This window comes from Trachypithecus francoisi, unplaced genomic scaffold (assembly GCF_009764315.1).
Source record: "Trachypithecus francoisi isolate TF-2019V2 unplaced genomic scaffold, Tfra_2.0 Lachesis_group12, whole genome shotgun sequence".
In the NCBI taxonomy this organism is placed as follows: Eukaryota; Metazoa; Chordata; class Mammalia; order Primates; family Cercopithecidae; genus Trachypithecus; species Trachypithecus francoisi.
The window spans coordinates 105131518-105152321 of record NW_022681457.1 but is presented as its reverse complement, the minus strand read 5'-3'; the positions used below and the strand labels follow the sequence as shown (position 1 = coordinate 105152321).

The 20804-nt window shown below is 48.3% G+C and overlaps 1 protein-coding gene across 12 annotated transcripts in view; it reads right to left on the bottom strand.

The window, feature by feature from the left end:
- The window catches only part of TMCO4 (transmembrane and coiled-coil domains 4), a 125170-nt gene that overhangs the window by 89739 nt on the left and 14627 nt on the right, over window positions 1–20804 (bottom strand). For 9 of the 12 annotated variants that reach the window (XM_033228062.1, XM_033228051.1, XM_033228056.1 and 6 more), the window contains exons 2-5: window positions 20534–20625; window positions 13821–14007; window positions 4073–4247; window positions 2981–3008 (exon numbers count right to left, since the gene is read on the bottom strand). In XM_033228062.1, the coding sequence (XP_033083953.1) occupies window positions 2981–3008; window positions 4073–4247; window positions 13821–13999 (382 nt within the window). In that variant the 5' untranslated portion in view covers window positions 14000–14007; window positions 20534–20625. The remainder of the gene's footprint in view (window positions 1–2980; window positions 3009–4072; window positions 4248–13820; window positions 14008–20533; window positions 20626–20804) is intronic. The other 3 variants (XM_033228055.1, XM_033228060.1, XM_033228061.1) reach the window with 1 other exon arrangement.

The window sequence follows — 20804 nt, the reverse complement described above, 5'->3', positions numbered from 1 at the left end:
CCTGCTGACCTTCCCCTGCGGCTCCTTCCCACTATGAAATTCTGCTCTTCCTCCTCCTCCTTCCACTAGGAGGGTTCCAGTGGGAAGCCAGGAAAAAGTTTCCCTATTACAGGGTTTGGAGGATGCTGGGCATTTCTTCTACGTTGTGTTTCCTCCCTGCTTGCTATCAGAATAAACATCAGAGGTCATAGCATCAAAGCTTCTCTACAGTTTAGAGAACAGAAGAAGCCACTTATGCAATAATAGGGGAGCCCTGGCAGAGAGGAGTTGGTGAGAAGAAGCTGGATGGGAGCTGTGGGGGTGGGAAGGGGCTCAGGAGGCTGCCCGCATAGTGACTTAATGCAGGCATCCTGGAGTGGTAGAGAGCAGTGGTCCCCAACCTTTTTGGCACTACGGACCAGTTTTGGGGAAGACAGTTTTACCATGGACCAGTGCAGGGGTTGGGGGGATGGTTCCGGGATGATTCAAGCACATTACATTTATTGTCCGCTTTTTTTTTTTTGAGACGGAGTCTTGCTGTGTCACCCAGGCTGGAGTGCAGTGGCGCGATCTCAGTTCACTGTAAGCTCCGCCTCCCGGGTTCACGCTATTCTCCTGCCTCAGCCTCCCGAGTAGCTGGGACTACAGGTGCCTGCCACCAAGCCTGGCTAATATTTTGTATTTTTAGTAGAGTCGGGGTTTCACCATATTAGCTAGGATGGTCTCGATCTCCGAACCTCGTGATCCGCCCACCTCGGCCTCCCAAAGTGCTGGGATTACAGGCATGAGCCACCGCGCCCGGCCTATCGTGCACTTTATTTCTATTATTATTACACTGTAATATATAATGAAATAATTATACAACTCACCAAAATATAGAATCAATGGGAGCCCTGAGCTTGTTTTCCTGCAACTAGACAGTCCTATTTGAGGGTGATGGGAGACAGTGACAGATCACAAGGTATTAGACTCTCATAAGGAGCATGCAACCTAGATCCCTTGTGTGCACAGTTCACAAGAGTTCGCGCTCCTGCGAGAATCTAATGCCACTGCTGATCTGAGAGGAGGTGGAGCTTAGGCAGTCATGCAAGCAATGGGGAGCAGCTGAAAATACAGATGAAGATTCATTCGCTTGCCCACCTCTCACCTCCTGCTTTTGTGGCCCATTTTCTAACAGGCCATGAACTGGTACCACTCCGCGGCCTGGGGGCTTGGGGAATCCTTGTAGAGAGGGCTGAATAGAGCACCGCACCCCCCACCACCACCACAAAAAAGATACATCTGTGTCCCAGAACCTATGTATGTGACCTTATTTGGAAAAAGAGTCTTTGCAGATATAATTAAGTTAAAAATCTCGAAATGAGATTACCCTACACAAGAGTCCTCATCAAAGACACACAGAGGAGAGGAAAAGGGGAAGGATGAGGCCATAGGAAGAAGAAGGCAAAGACTGAAGTGAGGCAGCCACAAGCCAAAGCACACCTGGAGTCAACAGAAACTGGAAGAGGCACAGTGGATTTTCCCCAGCAGCCTTCAGAGGGGGTGTGATCTGCTGATGCCTTGATTCCAGACTCCTTGGCTAGTGAAGCCAGTGAGAGGTGCTGCCACCTGGGGCCGGGTCCCCCATGGCCTTTTGACTTCAGGAAGGAAAGGAACCTGATGTCATTGGTGAGCTGGTGAGCCCTTCATTCATGCCAGGACCACGTGATGCTTCTCAGAGTTTATTTCACTTATTCCTCGAAATAGGCCCGCGGTTTTACCTCCTCAGTAACTCTCGAACCTGGCTTCTTCCCCTCTCCACCCAGGCCGCTGGTCTGAGCCACTGTGAGGCAAGAGATTCCTGTTGCTTTAAGCTGCCCAGTTTGTGGGAATTTGTTACAGCAGTCCTAAGAAGCCAACACAGGGAGTCCCGCACTGCCGTGTGCTGAGCAACCTTGGGTAAACTGCCTAACCTCTCTGAACTGACTTTCTGATCCATACGATGGGGCCATAAGATCTATTTCATTTATTCATTCAACAGATATTTACCAAGTATGTGTGATGTGCCAGGTGCTGGGTCAGGCCCTGGAAGTGAACAAAACCAGACACAGACCCTGCCCAAATGGTGCCTTGTGGTCTCGTGGGAAGCCAGTTACCAATCCAAGAATCACGTAACTAGGGGCACGGCTGTGACCATGGTCCATGGGGTGCTGGGAGCGTGCAAGTCAGGAGACCTGGAAGGCTTCTGCTGGGAGGTGATGACTGAGTGAAGGGACGAAGGAAAGGTCAAAAGTGAGTAGGCAAAGAGGGGCAAGAGGAGATTTCCAGCCAGAGGAAGGGTGTGTGCAAAGATGTGCTGTACACAAAGCACACGTGCCCAGGGGTGCGTGCAAAGGTGCAAAGCACACGCGCTCAGGCGTCTGTGCAAACCCACAAAGCATACGTGCTAACGGAGCTGCCGGAGGCCAGTGTGGCAGGAGCCCCACTGCAGGGGGACTGAAAGCAGAAGTGAGGCTGGAACAGGACAAGGGCCAGCCCACTAGGGCCTGAGAGCCACACCAGAGGGGCTGATTTTTTCTCCTGAGTGCAGTTAGCAGGGAGGTGGTGTGGTCATGTGCGCCTTTGAAAAGAACACTCTAGCTGCAGAGTGGGGAGAAAACTGCTGGCCAGAGGGGTGGTAGGAAGGCCAGTGAGAAGACCCTGCTGTTATCCAGGAGGAGCGACAGTGGCTCAGACCAGCGTCCTGGGTGGAGAGGGGAAGGAGCCAGATTCGAGAGTTACTGAGGAGGTAAAACCGCGGGCCTATTTCGAGGAATAAGTGAAATAAACTCTGAGAAGCATCACGCTGTCCTGGCATGAATGAAGGGCTCACCAGCTCACCAATGACATCAGGTTCCTTTCCTTCCTGAAGTCAAAAGACCATGGGGGACCCGGCCCCAGGTGGCAGCACCTCTCACTGGCTTTGCTAGCCAAGGGTGAAGATGGGTACCCACCATTTACAGAGCTTAGAAAATCAACTTACCATCCTTGAGTGAGATGCTCAGAAGGTCCTAAGGGAGAAGACAACAGCATCAGTGACAAAGCTGATATACGACCAGCCCGCTCATTTGACAAATATTGACTCTTACCAAGTGGCAGCATAAGACAGACAAAAAGCCACTGCCCTGGATTCCAGAGGTGAGCCAGATGATAAGCAGGCAAGCGAAGAAAGAAATACATGGCCGGGCGCGGTGGCTCAAGCCTGTAATCCCAGCACTTTGGGAGGCCGAGACGGGCGGATCACGAGGTCAGGAGATCGAGACCATCCTGGCTAACACGGTGAAACCCCATCTCTACTAAAAATACAAAAACGAGCCGGGCGAGGTGGCGGGCGCCTGTAGTCCCAGCTACTCGGGAGGCTGAGGCAGGAGAATGGCGTAAACCCGGGAGGCGGAGCTTGCAGTGAGCTGAGATCTGGCCACTGCACTCCAGTCTGGGCGACAGAGCGAGACTCCGCCTCAAAAAAAAAAAAAAAAAAAAGAAATACATGAGGACTTCAGGTAGTGAGATAAGGAGGGGAAGGGGCTATTTCCAATCCACGTACTTTCCCCACCAACAGTCTGTGTCACAAGCTTCTATCTGCTTTAACTGCAGGCAGAGCTGGTGAGTGACATGCTCAAGGGCACACAGTGAAGCTTCTGCTTCTGAAAAGAGGCACCACAGCTTAGGAGAATGTGGGCTCTGAGTCAGACTACCAAGGTTCAAATCCTGGCTCCATCACTTATCAGCTGTGTGACCTTGGGAAAGTTACTTAACCTCTCTGTGTCTCAGTTTTCTCAACTACTATGAAATGGGGATGTCCCTGCTACTTACCTCACAAAGTCACTTTGAGAATTAGATAAGTTAGTTTTTGAAAAGGTACCAGCACATAATAAGCATTGTATGAGCATAAAGTCAAGAGTAAATATTCAATAATGATAACTCAACATCAGCTATGATCATGATATGATATTATGATGACATATTTTATCTTTCAACTGCTCCGCCCCACTAGAAGTGATTTTTTTAGGCTAACATTGAAAGAAAATGATTTTTTCTACTGTCCCCAGCAGCCACCACCAGGCGTTGGGTGTACCTGAATGATCACCGTTGGGTCGTCCTTCAAGATGGGGTCCTTCAGTAAAATCTGAACAAACACATCTGCTCCTTCACCTCCCAGGCCACTCGCAAAAGCAGTCATGGTTGGCAAGACGGCTTCGGACAACTCCAGCCACTTCACCAGGCCTACCATGAACTCTGTGCAGAAGGAGCTGAAAGGCAGACATGGTCTTAGTTCCCCAGGATCCTCAGAGCTCAGCCTCCACTGCGAAGTATAGATTAGTTGTGGTCACGGATGTGGATGGCTGGCACGTGCACGACTTAGTGACTGTGATCCCTCAAATACAGAGGCAGTCAAAGACCTCATCTTGGGTGATGTAAATTTCTTTTTTGTTTTTGTTTTGAGATGGAGTTTCGCTCTTGTTGCCCAGGCTGGATGGAGTTTAGTGGCGCAATCTCAGCTCACCCCAACTTCCACCTCCCGGGTTCAAGCGATTCTCCTGCCTCAGCCTCCCGAGTAGCTGCAACTACAGAGGTCACTGTAGGGAGATTTATTTATTTGTTTTTCAGACAGGGTCTCGCTCTGTCACCCAGGCTGGAGTGCAATGGCGCAATCACGGCTCTCTGCAGCTTCAACCTCACAGGCTCAAGTGATTCTCCCACTTCAGCCTCCCAAGAAGCTGGGATTACAGACACACACCACCATGCTGGGCTAATTTTTTGCCTTTTTTTTTTTTTTTTTTGAGATGGAGTTTTGCTCCTGTTGCCCAGGCTGGAGTGCAATGGTGCACTCTCAGCTCCCTGCAACCTCTGCCTTCCAGGTTCAAGCGATTCTCCTACCTCAGCCTCCCAAGTAGCTGGGATTACAGGCATGTGCCACCACACCCGGCTAATTTTGTATTTTTAGCAGAGACAGGATTTCACCATGTTGGCCAGGCTGGTCTTGAACTCCTGACCTCAGGTGATCCACCCACCTCAGCCTCCCAAAATGCTGCGATTACAAGCGTGAGCCACTGTGCCTGGCCCGGGTGATGTGGATTTTGGTTTCTTCTGTCACCAAAACTTTTACCAAAGAGGCTGATAAGCCACAGCAATGAGAACAACGGACGGTGACTGGTTGCATGACTTGGGCCCGGGCTGTGCCAGGGGCTGAGGAATAAAGGTGACAAAACCCGGTATCTGAGGAAGTTCACAGCAGGGTGGACACTCAAGTAACCAAGTGACCCGAGTGCTGTGTGGTACCCTAGGACAGAAGTGGAGATCAGCTCAATGCAGCCCACAGAGGGAGCCTCGAATCCACCTGCAGAAGTGACGGCAGCCACCAGAAAAGGCTTCCCAGAGGAGGCCATCTGCTCTCCCGGACGCTGCCAAGGACACGCTTCTGGAAAACGCTGGCTGCTGTGGAAGTGGAAGAAGTGAAGGGAAGAACGCCCTCCACATGCACTGCCACCACCGGTCTCTGTCTATAGCGGGCATTTGCGTGCAGTCCTACAGGAGCCCCCAGGGGAGGAAGGGATAGGGCCCCTCTAGGGGAGAAGGAAGCCTTTGAGCTGAGACATAGAGGTGGGGAGCCCAGAGCATTTAGGGGGACGATGGCAGAGTCCACACCAGACTTCTGACACAGCCACCTCTGTGGAGCGGGAGTCAGCTGGGTGGCAGGTGGGCCAGGCAATGTGGGCCAGGAGAGTCACTTAGAAGGCGATTATACCACTCCCAGGAAAAGACTGACAACCAGAAACCAAGTCTGTCTTCAAAATCAGAGTCCCATCTTGCCTCAAACCACATTGCCTTGGGACTCCAACACTGGGTTCTGCCCTGTAGGGCAGAGGCTATACTCAGGCCTCTCAGAAACATGCAGAGCTCCCAGGTGGTGGGGGCAATGTCAGGAGCCCCCTGCCCTTTCACCACGTGGCCCAGCTATCACATTCCTTAGAGTGGGGCCACGACCTTGACGGGAGTTGTGAGGAACTTGGGGGTAAATCCCAGGCTTGGCCAGACGCAGTGGCTCACGCCTGTAATCCCAACGCTTTGCGAAGTGGTGCCGGATCACCTGAGGTCAGGAGTTTCAGACCAGCCTGGCTAACATGGTGAAATCCCATCTCTACTGAAAGTACAAAAATTAGCTGGGCACGGTGGCATGTACCTGCAGTCCCTGCTATTCAGGAGGCTGAGGCACGAGAATCACTTGAACCCCGGGGCAGAGGTTGCAGTGAGTTGAGATCACACCACTGCACTCCAGCCTGGGTGACAGAGTGAGACTCTGTCTGAAAAATAAATAAAAATAAAAAAATAAAATAAGTATAAACAAAAGTTAAAAAATAAAATAAGTATAAACAAAAGTTAAAAAATAAGTATAAATAAAAATAAAAAAATAAGTACAAATAAAAATAAAAAATAAAATAAGTATAAATAAAAAGGAAAAAATAAAATAAGTCCTGGCCTCACCACTGGTCGGGTTCCTGAGAAGCTACCCTGAAATGGAGATGATTAGGGCTCCCCTTAGGATCAACACCTTGGGGAGGGAAGGGAGGAAGCGGGGCTGGGCAGAGGGAACAGCTGAGCTGTGATACAGTCTCAAGGGAGGTCTCAGCAGCCCCTGCAGGGAGTTCTAAAGATGGGATGACCCTTCAGAACTGCCCCCAGTGGGGTGAGAGGGCCAGGCCTTTACAGCTGTGCATCAGCCAGTTACCGGATGCAGGTGCCCCAGGGAGGGGACAGAACCTCAGGCAAGGTGGCCTCCCTTCAGCTGAGGCAGGCCCAAAAAGGTACAGACAGCTCAGGTCTGTGCTGGCAGCCTTGCCAGCAGCTGGGGGTGAACGTCCTTTATTTTTGAAGGGGAATCTTAGCAGACAGCATCTTGGGAAAGTGTAATGACCTCTCTGTGCCTCAGTATCCTTATCTGCAAAACGGGTTCAAGAGACCAACTTCACAAGGTTGGTTGAGGGTGAAGTGAGATGATAAATACAAAGTGCCCAAAATTGAGCCTGGCACGTAGTAGAGGCTCAACTAATGTTAGCTAGCATCCTTATTTTGATTTACAAGGTGGCAGAGGGAGGCGGTGGAGGATGGCGTTAAGAGTCGGACTCTGAAGTTCAACCACCTGGGGGAGTCCTGGTTCCCCTGGAAATTGTCTTTGTGTCCTCACTTTACCTCTCAGCTTCATTTCCCTCTGAGATAACGTGGATAATAACAGGACCTGCCTCATAGGTGAGCTGGGTAGATTAAATGGCATGGTAACACTGTCTGGCACCAGTGAACCCTGCATAAATGTTAGCTACTGCTATCACAGTGATTATAATGTGCCCCACTGCAATTTACTGGGATTACCTTGGGGTGGTAACGAGGTACATATTTGGGAAGGGGATGGCTAAGTGAACTGAACATTACTTAGAGGCAAATGTATATACAGAAAGGGCTCAGGGCCAAGGGCTGCAGCATGGCCTGGCCCTGCTGTACATGAAGAAAGTTTTGGGATATAGAGAAGCATCTCTTAACAAGAGTGCAGGGGTAAAGAGCACAGACTGGTTCAAATCCCAGCTCTGCCACGAACTGTGTGGTCTTGGACAAGTAACTTCACCTCTTTGGGCCTTAGTTTCCTTATCTGTAAAACACGTGGAGATGATAAAACCTATTTCATAGCATTGTTGAAAGTATTAACTAAGTAAGTATTTGTTATGTGCTTAGAACAATATCTGGCACCTACAAAGCACTAGATAGTAATGTGTTTCTTTCCACGGACAAATGAATTTGAAAAAATATATACGTAAAGTGCCAGCCCAGCAATTTACCAAATAACAAGTAGCATTTTAAATCGGCAGGGCCTTGATAATTTCTACTAATGTGTTTGTTGGTCTAGTGGAAATACAGGAAAATCAATAGCAACAATGACAGCAGATAACAATTGTAGGGCAACTGTCTGTCAGTCCCTGTGCTGAGAGCTTCGTACACCTTGAGTTACTTAATTCTCACCATGACCCCATGAGGAAGGGAGGTACTAGTTAAGGGAGGTACTAGTTTACCCCACTCTAGAGATAAGGAATCCTAGATCCAGAAAGGTTAAGTGACAGCTCCAGATTCAAACCTACATCTCTGGGACCCCAGAGGCTATGCATACCCACTGCAGAGGTTACCCCACTCCAGTGGTTACGTCCCTGAGCACCCACCACGCACAGGTCACTCACTGAGCAAGGGCATCAAACATCCCCTTTGATCCTACCCCATCTTACACGTGGCGCGCCTGGGCTGCTGGGTTTTGTTTGTTTGTTTTTGAGACAGAGTTTCACTCTTCTTGCCCAGGCTGGAGTGCAATGGTGTGATCTCGGCTCACTGCATCCTCTGCCTCCCAGGTTCAAGCTATTCTCCTGCCTTAGCCTCCCAAGTAGCTGTGATTACAGATGTGCGTCACCACGCCTATCTAATTTTGTAATTTTAGTAGAGACGAAGTTTCACCACGAGGTTTCACCATGTTGGCCAGGCTGGTCTTGAACTCCTGACCTCATGTGATCCACTTGCTTCGGCCTCTCAAAGTTCTGGGACTACAGGCATGAGCCACCGCGCCTGGCCAGGACTGCTGGTTAAATGTCTTCTCAAGGTTCTTACAGCAGGGACAGGACAAAGCCTCCCCTGGAATCCAGGCTTCCTGATTCCTAGTCCAAAGTTCCTCCCATTCACCAGGGCTTAGAAAACTACAGCTAACCAGCCATATCTTGCCTGCAGCCCTTATTTGTGAATAAAGTTTTATTGAAACACAGTCAGATGCATTCCTTCACCTGCTGTCTGTGGCTGCTTTTGTGTTATCACAGCAAAGGTATGAGTAACTATGACAGAGACTGCCAGGCCCACATGCCTAAAATAACCGGCCCTTGGCAGAAGAAGTCTGTCCATCCCTGTTGTACCCCATTAATTTCTCCATGTTTGACAAATGGAATTAATTAAAGGGAACAGCATCTGTGATGTTGACAGCATGGAGGAGAAATACATGTTTTAGAGGGTTGTTTTATATCACGTGGTGACAAAAACTGCCAGAGTATTTTTTAAAGATTACTGAAACCAAGAGCATAACTGGGCTTTAAAAATATTGAGGTATTTATTTATTATTTTTATTTTTTGAGATGGAGTCTCACTCTGTCACCCAGGCTGGCGGGTTCAAGCAATTATCCTGCCTCAGCCACCCAAGTAGCTACGACTACAGGCTTATACCACCACTTCTGGCTAATCTTTGTATTTTTAGTAGAGACGAGGTTTCACCATGTTGGCCAGGCTGGTCTTGAACCCCTAACCTCAAGTGATCTGCTGGCCTCGGCATCCCAGAGTGCTGGGATTACAGGCATGAACTACCACACCCGGCCAATATTGACGTTTTTTAAAAATATGTTTTGTGCATCAGAAAACAGATCAACCATGCGGAAACAACCGGCGTACTGAATGGGAAACATTCAAGGAGGAAACATTCCACGGCAAATGCTTATGGCCAGGCAATAGCCACCTGTGCTTATAACAACACTTGGATATTGTGGAATAGGGGTGGGAGACTCAGGACAGTAACTCACTGCCTCATGTGCCCTCCTAAGTAGCGCCTAGTATGGGCCTGGCACACAGTCCAGATTCATAAACATTTGTTCATGGAAACAAAGTACACAAAACTCCTCCTTGGCTAGGTACTGGTTTATCAGGTAGGAGTTTCGTTATTAACAAGACCAACCAACATTCGCTTGGTAGTAGTTCGGTGTCAGGCTCCGCAAGGGCCATCAACACATACCCTCCTTACAATCACCCTCTTGGATGGTGTTGTCAACAGCTTCTCTGAAGCAGTAATTCCCCAGACCCTTCTTCCTGGCCAGCAGAAGATGGAGGTTGAAAACAGCAAAAGCCAGCCGGCTGCAGTGGCTCATGCCTACAATCCCAGTACTTTGGGAGGCCAAGGTGGGCAGATCACTTGAGGTCCGTCAGGAGTTTGAGACTAGCCTGGCCAACATGGTGAAACCCCGTCTCTACTAAAAATACAAAAATCAGCCAGACATGGTGGTGTGTGCCTGTAATCCCAGCTCTTCAAGAAGCTGAGGCAGAATTGCTTGAATCCAGGAGGCAGAGGTTGCAGTGAGCCAAGATCATGCCACTGCACTCCAGTCTGGGCCACAGAATAAGACTGTCTCAAAAAAGAAAGAAAAAGAAAGAGAGAGAGAGAGAGAGAAGGGGGGGAAAGAGAGGGAGGGGAGAGAGAGAGAGAGAGAGAGAAAGACAGAAAGAAAGAAAGAAAGAAAGAAAGAAAGAAAGAAAGAAAGAAAGAAAGAAGAAAGAAAGAAAGAAAGAGAGAGAAAGAAAGAGAAAACAGCAAACGCCTTTATTTGTTCCCAGGCTTCCCTGTACCTGCAGGTTGGGCACGTGACAAGAACTAGCCAATGACACCAAAGGAAGGCTTCTCAGGGTATTTCAGGAACAATGTCTTCCCTGATGAGAGACTTGGGGAGAATCCCTGCCCTCTTCCTTCCTGTCTTGGGCCTTGTCCTGTGAGGGTGTGATGTATGGAGCTGCAGCAGCTATTTTGTAATCAGGCCAACAGAATTGTTCAGCAGCCAACCCAAAGACCTTTTTTTTTTTTTTTTGAGACAGAGTCTCACTCTGTCACCCAGGCAGGAGTGCAGTGGCACAATCACAGCTCACTGCAACCTCTGCTTCCCAGGTTCAAGTGATTCTTATGCCTCATCCTGCCAAGTAGCTGGGATTGCAGGTGTGTGCCACCCACGGCTGGCTAATTTTTATATTTTTAATAGATTCAGGGTTTTGCCATGTTGGCCAGGCTGGTCTTGAACTCTTGACCTCATGTGATCCACCTGCCTTGGCCTCCCAAACTGTTGGGATTACAGCTTGAGCCACTGTGCCCAGCCCCAGAAACCTTTTGAGTCACTGAATCAACTCTGGAACCTTGGGATTTCTCGTCAAGTGAAAAAAACAAATCTCCTGTTATTTAAATCTCTCTTAGTACTGTGTTCTATTACTTGTAGCCTGACTGCTAGGTATAGTGGCTCGAACCTGTAATCTCAGCTACTCAGGAGGCTGAGATGGGAGGATTGCTTGAGGCCAGCATGGGCAGCATAGTTTGACCATATCTCTAGAAGAACAAAAAGTTAGCCAGGCATGGTGGCATGCATCTGTAGTCCCAGCTACTCAGAAGGCTGGGGTAGGGGAAGACTGCTTGGGCCCAGGAGTTTGAGGTTACAGTGAGCTATGACTGTACCACTGTACTCCAGCCTGGGTGACTGAGTGAGACCCCATCTCTAAAAAACAAAAATGAAAAAACCAAAAAGCCAAAAAAATATCCTGAGTGGTAGGAGCAAGTGTGGTATTATCTTCATTTTCTGGATGAAGAAACTAGGGCAAAGAAAGTAATTCACAGAGTTAGCAAGCAACCACTGCCATTTATTGAGTGCTTACTATGTGTTAGGCACTGAGATGTGTGCTTTGTCTACATCATCTCTTGATTGATTGATTGATTGAGACAGAGTCTTGCTCTGTCGCCCAGGCTGGAGTGCAGTGGTGCAGTCTTGGGTCATTGTAACCTCTGCCTCCCAGGTTCAAGCAATTCTCCTGCTTCAGCCTCCCGAGTAGCTCGGACCACAGGTGTGCACCACCATGCCTGGTTAATTTTTTGTATTTTTAGTAGAGATGGGGTTTCATCATGTTGACCAGGCTGGTCTCAAACTCCCGAGCGCAGGCAATCCACCTGCCTAGGCCTCCTAAAGTGCTGGGATTACACATGTGAGCCACCGCGCCTGACTACATCATCTCATTTAATTCCTGCAATCACCCTGCAGCATGGGTATCATTAGCCCCATTCTACGGATAAATAAACTGAGGCTTAGGGAAGTTAAAAAAACTGCTCGAGGTCACATGCGACTGGAATGTGGCAGAGTTAGGATTTGAACCCAGATCTGAGTCCAGAGCCTATGGACCATCTCCTTGCTCACAAAGCCAGCATGAACCTACCTCTTCTTTTCACGAACCTTTACCAGGTATCTTTGCTATACTGAGCTGTGTGCAAGGCACTGGGAACTCTGAGATGAACAAGGTAGCCCCTGCCCTCCAAGAGCTCAGACTGGAGGGGTAGCAGGTATGGAGAGTTCCTACGCAGTGTGATGGTTGCAGAGATGGGTCCCTGGGCACACAGGTGGAACAATGCCCTGGTCTGGAGGACAGATAAGGGAAGGCTTCCTGGAGGTGACCCCCAAGGAGTTAAGTATGTTCAACTGTTTAGTCCAGTGGAGAGACAAAGACAGAAAAACAAAAACCCCAAACAGCGAAGACCCAAGGCATAAGCAAAGTTTACTCATGGGGGACCACTGAGTGTAGGTGGGGGCCATGTCTTGAAAACACATGCAAGAGTTTCTCACCATCTCCTGGCCCCAATCTTGTGCTCCCTGTCCTCGTAATGGTATCTCTGTGCACCTACACTCTCTTCCCCCTCTGAACCTTTGGAGCCCTAGTGAACTCCTGCCCCTGCCTCACCCGCCACACTCAACCTCTTCCCAAGTCAACTCCATTCTCCCTGAGAAAAGTCTGTCCCATCTGTGTCCTCTCTCCACCACTCGGTCATTGTCCTGGTTCCCCTGGATGACTCCGTTGGCCTCCTAACTGGCCCCCTCCTGCCTCCATACTCTCCCCTCTAGAAGTTTTTAAGGTCAAAGCCTATGCTCTTAAGAGTTCTGCTCTTCTGACTCGAAATAAGTGGTTTAAACACACACACAGGAGACACTGTCAATGATAGAGATGAAATATAAGTGTCATTCTTTTGCTCCCACGACCCCCTGTTTAAACCCATTATAGCACTCACTCATCTGTATCTGTCTGCTGTTACAATCAGCCACCTGGGCACCCCCACCTGGATGTAAGCACCTTGAGGGCAGAAGCTGGGCCTCGCTTATCTTTGTTTCCTCCACAGGGCCATGTGCTACACCCAGCACATGGTAGGGGCTCAACAAATGCATGTTTCATGAATGAATAAATATTAATATCTTATCCCTTCCTGGACGGTGTCCTACTTGATTGGGGGATGGTATGTGTCTCATTCACATTTACCCTCCATGTACGTCAAATCATACCTGGCATATAGTAGGTGCTCAAAAAATACTTGGTGAACTTATAAATGAGTGAATAACCGAACAAGGGGATGTCTTATCCCCCTACCAGACTGTGAGTTCCTTAGAGCAGCAGTCCCCGACCTTTTTGGCAGCAAGGACTGGTTTCAGAGAAGATGATTTTTCCAGGGACTCAGCACGGGTAGGGTTCAGGATGAAACTGTGCCACCTCAGATCATCAGGCGTTAGTTAGATTCTCATAAGGAGTGTGCAACCTAGATCCTCGCACGCGCAGTTCACGATGGGGTTTGAGCTTCTATGAGAATCTAATGCTGCCACAACTCAACCTCTCTGCGCTTAGATTTCTTCATCTACAGATGGGACCATACGGTATGTACCTGGAAGAGCTTTGTCAGTAGCAAAGGACACAGCCCATGTGGGTTAGTATCCATAAAATGCTTAGAACAGGAGGCAGAGGTCAGGCAGTCATTCTTGCTCGCCCACTGCTCACCTCCTGCTGTGTGGCCAGGTTCCTAAGAGGCTACAGACCAGTACTGGTCCACGGCCTGGCGGTTAGAGACCCCTGCCTTAGAGGCAAGGACAGTGACTTGCTCCTCTCTGCATTGCCTCATGGTGCCTGGCAGGCTGTTTGGCTGTCCATAATTGTTCCCCTGAAGAAGCATGACCTTCCGTCTGTGAGACAGAAGAACTCACCTGTGTTCGGGTTCAGGAAATAGCTGGGACAGGGAGATGCCACAGAGGGCAGCATAGGCGAAGCGGTTGGCCTCAGTCAGCTCCCGGCCCATGGGCAGGTGTGGCTCCCCCCCTGCAGTGGGTTCAGCTACCAGAGGCCGCTGCGGCAGTTTCTGGCATGGCCTGTTCCACGTGGCCATTCCCAGCCCTGCAGGAGAAAATTCCCAGTGAGAAATGCTTCCAGAAGTAAGCCAAGGTTACTTAAGCACAACACAGAACTTATAAACCATAAAAGGCTGATAAAGTAGGCATCATTAAAATGAATAACTTCTTTTCGTTACCTTTAGGAGAGTGAAAACACACACTACAGACCGGGATGGAGGGAGGGATCTTCAATATGTGTATCCACAAAGGTCTATACACGGTATCCAAACAACTAACTCCAATAAGCCATTAAGAAAAAGAAATGAAGCAAATTTAAAAATGGGCAAAAGACTTGAATAGATACTTCATAAAAGATATTCCGCAGTGAGCCGAGATCGCGCCACTGCACTCCAGCCTGGGTGACAGAGCAAGACTCCATCTCAAAAAAAAAAAAAAGATGTTCCTTAGGCCAGGCATGGTGGCTCACACCTCTAATCCCAGCACTTTTGGAAGCTGAGGTAGAAGGATTGATTGAGCCCAGGAGTTCAAGACCAGCCGAAACAACATAGTGAGACTCCATCTCTACAGAAAAATAAAATAAAAGAATTAGCTGGGCATGGTGGCACATGCCTGTAGTTCCAGCTACTTAGGAGGCTAAGGTGAGAGGATCACTTGAGCCTAGGATTCGAGGCTGCAATGAGCTATGATCATTGCACTCCAGCCTGGGCTACAGAATGAAACCCTATCTCTTAAAAAAAAAAAAAAATTCCCAATAGCCATAAGTATGAAAAGATGTTCAATATCGTTAGTCATCAGAGAAATGGAAAATAAAATCCCAATGAGACACTACCACTCACCTGTCAGAATAGCTAAAATTAAAAAGCCTGAGAATAATACCAAGTGCTGGTGAGGATGAAGAACAAACAGAACTTTCTTTTCTTTTTTTTTTTCTTTCTTTTGAGATGGAGTCTCGCTCTGTCGCCCAGGTTGGAGCGCAGTGGCGCGATCTCGGCTCACTGCAAGATCCACCTCCTGGGTTTACACCATTCTCCTGCCTCAGCCTCCCGAGTAGCTGGGACTACAGGCGCCCGCCACTGCGACCAGCTAATTTTTTGTATTTGTAGTAGAGACGGCGTTTCACTGTGTTAGCCAGGATGGTCTCAATCTCCTGATGTCATGATCCATCCGCCTCGGCCTCCCAAAGTGCTGGGATTACAGGCGTGAGCCACCGTGCTTGGCCACAAACAGAACTTTCATACACTGCTGGTGGGATTGTACATTGGTACAACTATTTGAAAATGGTATGACAATATCCCCTAAAGCTAAACATACGTCTTCCCTATGCTCTGGCAATTCCACTCCTGAGAAATGAGGACTTATGTCACCAAAAGACACATACATGAATGCCCACAGCAACTTCATTCACAGTAGTCCCAAACTGGCAACAACCCACATGACTATCACAGTAGAATGGATAAATGGTCATATTCACACTGTGAAACATCACACAGCAATGAAAAAGGAATGAACTACAGCAAACATGAGTGAATCTCAGACAAAATGATACACAGAAAGCCATTCACGAGAGAGTACCTACCATGGGATTCCCTTTACATGAAACTGAAGAATGGTAAACCCAATGTATGGTGATGGAAGTCAGATGAGGGGTTACATGTGGGAGGGAGTATTGGCTCAGAATGGGTGCAAAGAAGGTTTCTGGGTGGAGGAAATGATCTCTCTTGACCTGGGTGGTCGTTACACGGGTATAAATATATTTGAAACTTCCCTGAGCTGTACAGTTAAGATTTATGCACTTTGTGTATGGTATACCTCAAAGGAAGGAAGGAAGGAAGAAGGAAAAAAGGGAGGAAGGTCTCCTCTTTGTTCTCCCTCCTTCTTTTCTTTCCCTCCATTCTTTCCTTCCTTCCCAGGGGCAGAAGGGAAAGGGAGGAGAAGAGTAGGAAGAGCAGGGAGAGGAGAGGAGAGAGGGGACACGCCAAGAAGGCATCCAAGAAACAGAAAGAACACTGGGAGCCACCAGGAAGGGTACAGGGAAGGGTGCCAGCCTCTACTGTAGGGGATCAAGGATATGAACGCAGGCTCAGGACCAGACAGACCTGGGTGTGAAAACAAGTACCGCCACTTAGTAGATGTGGGACCCTGGGCAACTCAACCTCTCTGTACTTAGATTTCTTCACCTACAGATGGAACCATACAGTATCTACCTAGAAGAGATGCGTCAGTAGTAAAGGACACAGCCCATGTGGCTTAGTATTCGTGAAGTGCTTAGAATGGAGTCTGGCACAGGGTTCGTGCTATATAAATGCTTGTTTAAAAAATAAATGCACAAAATGATCAAAAAACAAGTAAAAAGCTTAGCATGGTGCCTGGCACATAGCAAAGGTTTAACAATAACAAGACCTAACATTACTGAGTTATTACTGGGTGCAGGGCACTGGGGTTGCAATTTTAACATGCATTGTCTCAGCAGACTCTATGAGGCAGATAGGACTGTAATGTTCAGTCTGCAAATTAGGAAACAGGCTCAGAGAAGTAACTGGGCTCCCCTCACACAGCCAGTCAATGGCAGACAGATAGGGCCCAAAGATAGAACTGTTGGCCACCAACTCTGTTTTAAATATTCATCACATGGCCAGGAGCCTTCTAGCTCAATAACCACACTCCATACTGTTCTTGGTTCCTAAGTTTGTTCCCATCTAGCTGAGCAACAAAAATTTTTGTTCTCAAAATATTACTTCTGTAGAGGAGTTATTTAAAAGTCTGTCTACAATTAATATTTCATTTATTTTCAAAACAACCCTGAGGCAGTTAAAAGCAACAAACCAACACTTTTACAGCACATAACTGTTTGCAAAGCATTTTCCAGTCCGCTTAATTCTTACAACTACCATGTAAAGTTAAGTTGGACATGAACCATTATGACTTCCTCTTATGACCAAGGAACAGGCTTAAAATGATCAAGCAATTTCCCCAAAGTTACACAGTAACTGATGAGATCCAAACCAGACTTTTGACTCTAAACCTTGAGCTCTTTCCTCTACACCAGCACAGGGATCTTCTTTCCCCTGTTTCAGATGGAGAAATGAAGGCCCAGAGAGGTTAAGACTTTGCCGAAAGTCACCCAGCAAGACTGGCCTCAACGGTTGCTCCAGGAACCCACCTTTGAGATTCGCAGCAAATTTCCCTAGCTCAGAGGGTCAGCTCAGACCATGGTGGTGGAAACAGGGGGAACAGCATAAACCATGAACTGAGGGCAGTGCCAAGGGCAGCACTAGCCTGATGTCAGCAGGTCAGCAATTTCCACTACATTTAATCAACTCCATGTGCCACTTGGAGGCTGTATTGACTGTACCTATTACTCAGAGGAGCCTAAGGTAGTATTTTACTAGACTGGTATCTGGGGAGCCCCATGCCAGTTCTTAGCTCAGTAATGAACAGCTTTCTGATCAGAGAAGGGTGAGCTGGCCTGCTTCTAACCACAGAGGTATGAGGATGTGTCTAGCGTACAAAAGGCTAAGCTCAGGCTGGGCGCGGTGGTAGCTCGCGCCTGTAATCCTAGCACTTTGGGAGGCCGAGGCAGGCGGATCACTTGAGGTCAGGAGTCTGAGACCAGCCTGGCCAACATAGTGAAACCCCATCTCTACTAAAAGTACAAAAATTAGTGGCTGGGTGCAGTGGCTCACGCCTGTAATCCCAGCACTTTGGGAGGCCGAGGCGGGTGGATCACGAGGTCAGGAGATCGAGACTATCCTGGCTAACATGGTGAAACCCCGTCTCTACCAAAAATACAAAAAATTAGCTGGGTGTGGTGGTGGGCGCCTGTAGTCCCAGCTACTCTGGAGGCTGAGGCAGGAGAATGGCATGAACCCGGGAGACGGAGCTTGCAGTGAGCCGAGATCGCGCCACTGCACTCCAGCCTAGGCGATGAGTGAGACTCCGTCTCAAAGAAAAAACAAAAAATTAGCTGGGCATGGTGGGGTGCGCCTATAATCCCAGCTACTCGGGAGGCTGAGGCAGGAGAATCACCTGAATCTGGGAGGCAGAGGTTGCAGTGAGCTGAGATTGTGCCACTGCACTCCAGTCTAGGCAACAGAGCAAGATTCCATCTAACAAAATAATAATAATAAAGCTAAACTCTGACCAAATTCATTCATCATTCAACACAATTTCTCCTGATGCCCTACAATGCATTCTCTACATAGTGGCCTCAGTGACCTTTTTGCCACATGGACCAATCATGTCACTAGGTTGCTTAAAAGCCTGCAAAGGCCTCCCATCACATCAGGATAAATCCCAATCCCGGTATGATGGTCTAACAGGGGCGTCCAATCTTTCGGCTTTCCTGGGCCACACTGGAAGAAGAATTGGTTTGGGCCACACATAAAATACACTAACACTAATGAGAGCTGAGGAGCTAAAAAAAAACAAATCGCAAGAAAACCTCATAACGTTTTAAGAAAGTTTACGAATTTGTGTTGGGCCGCATTCAAAGCTGTCCTGAGCTGTATGCGGCCCACAGGCTGAAGATTGGACAAGCTTAAAAGTCCTGTGCAATCCAGTTGCTGCCTGCCACTAAACTCCATCTCATGTCCCCACACCAGTCTTGTTCACTATGCCACAGCCACACTGGCTGTCTTTCTGCTCATCCCCTCCAGGCCCTTGCACCTGCCATTCTCCCCACCAGGAACACCCTTCCCTGACCATCACATCATCTGGCCTCAGCTCAGATGTCACCTCCTCTGAGAGACCTTCCCTGACCACCCAGTCTACAGTATTAGGTTGGTGCAAAAGTAACTGTGGTTTTTTGCAATTTAATAGCAAGACCCACAATTACTTTTGCACCAACCTAATATCTCTGTCTTCTATCCCAGCACCCTCTTCTATTTTTATCATACTCATTCTTATCTAAAATGTTTTTTTAAAAAAATTATTTCTTTACCTGTGTATACAAATAGTATAGAAGTTTCTTACGTCAGTTCCCTGGTTGTTTTTTCACTGCCACACCCCTAGCTTTCTGGACAGGCCCTGGATCACTGCAGGCATTCAGGAAATACTTGCTGGATGAATCAAGAGGGGGCTAGGATGTGGGAAGCCCTGTTCTGGGCCTTAGGGCAGATTAGAGGATGAAACTGACAAGTTCCCTGCTCTTAAGGGGCTGACATTCTGGTGGGAGACAGGCATTAATATGTCAATACATAATGACAAAGCGACCTAAGTTGGTCAAGGTCACAGAGCTAATAAGCGCTAGAACCAAGACACACGCTCAGGAGGTCTGGCTGCAGAATCCACGCCCTCAGCAGCCCACTCAACACATAGGTAAACATTCCTTCAGGAAGTGGTCAGGGGAGGAACAGTTAGGCAGGGTGAGGGGATATGAAGTGATGGGGTGAAGTGGGGTTGGCTAACATACGTGGATGAAAGGTGTCATTCCAGCAGGGGCCTGCAGAAGTCACAGGATGGGTGGAGAGGTATTCCTTAGAGGAAACAGTATGGTGGTAGAGACAGACAAATACACAGACAATGGTGGCTGGACACAGTGGCTCACGCCTGTAATCCCAGAGCTTTCGGAGGCTGAGGCAGAAGGACTGGAGGAGCCTGGGCAACAAAGCGAGACTCTGTCTCTACAAAAATAATAATAATTTAAAAATGAGCCAGGCATGGTGGAGCATGCCTGTGGCTCCAGCTACTCAAGAGGTTGAGGCAGGAGGATCGCTTAAGTCCAGGAGTCTGAGGAAGTTGAGGCTGCAGTGAGCCGTGATCACACTATTGCACTCCAGCCTGGTGACAAAGCAAGACCCTGTCTCTCAAAGAAAAACAAACCAAAACAAACAGAAAAAACAGACAATGACAATCCGTGTGATAAACACCATGACAGGGGAAACATGAGAGACAGAGGGATCCCAAGACGGGGACCCTGAACCCAGCACTGGCTCCCTGGAGAAGGTGATGGTAAAGCTGAATCCTGAACAAGGAGTGAATCAGACAGGGGTGGGGTGGGCACATCTTTGACAAAGGGAAAAAGCATGTGGCAAGACCCAGAGGTAGAGGAGAAATGCTTCTGAAGAACAAAAAGATGTTTGGTGCAGCCAGGGCTTGGACAATGGGTGGGTGTGAAGAAATGAGGTGGGAGTGGAAGCTGCCAAGGGCTGCCCCAGGCAGGGCCAAGTTCATCTCACTAAGGAATTAGGCTTCCTTGTAAAGGCAACGGCCATGCGGGAGGCTGAATGAGGGTGCATGGAACCTCTTGGTACTATATTTGCAACTTCCCATGAGCCTATAATTATTTTAAAATAGAAAGTTTTAAAAAACGTAGTGGAACATCTCTATAGAATTTTAAAAACCTTTTCTTGAGGCAAAATTATAAATGAATATTGACCTCTTAATGGGTTAATGAATCTAACAAACATGTATTAGCCCTACTACAGTGGTGACTAAGCCAGGCACATAAAGACCCCCCCATTGGGGAGATTATATTCTAGAGAGGGAGACAGAAAATGTAAACTCAGAAAGAAGACCATTTTAAATAATAACAAGGGGCTTCTGAAGGAAAAGAAACCTTCGATAGTTACCCAGATTTCAAGAAACAGCCGTGGGCCTCTTTCTGTTTGAAGACAGGCTGCTCAGGTTCTGGATGGTTCTTCAGAGAAATATGCAAATTGCCCTGTGGGAGCAAACCAGAAAAACCAGCCTGTGGGTCCACAGAGTGTGGGATCTGGGGAAGGCTACAGCAGAGCGAGCTGGCTGGTTAGCTAAAGCTCAGGGGAGCCTGAGCTCCTCTGGGCCCTCGCCCTGCACGTTCCTTGATGTGCGATGCTCTTCTCAGCAGAGTGGTAAGGCAGG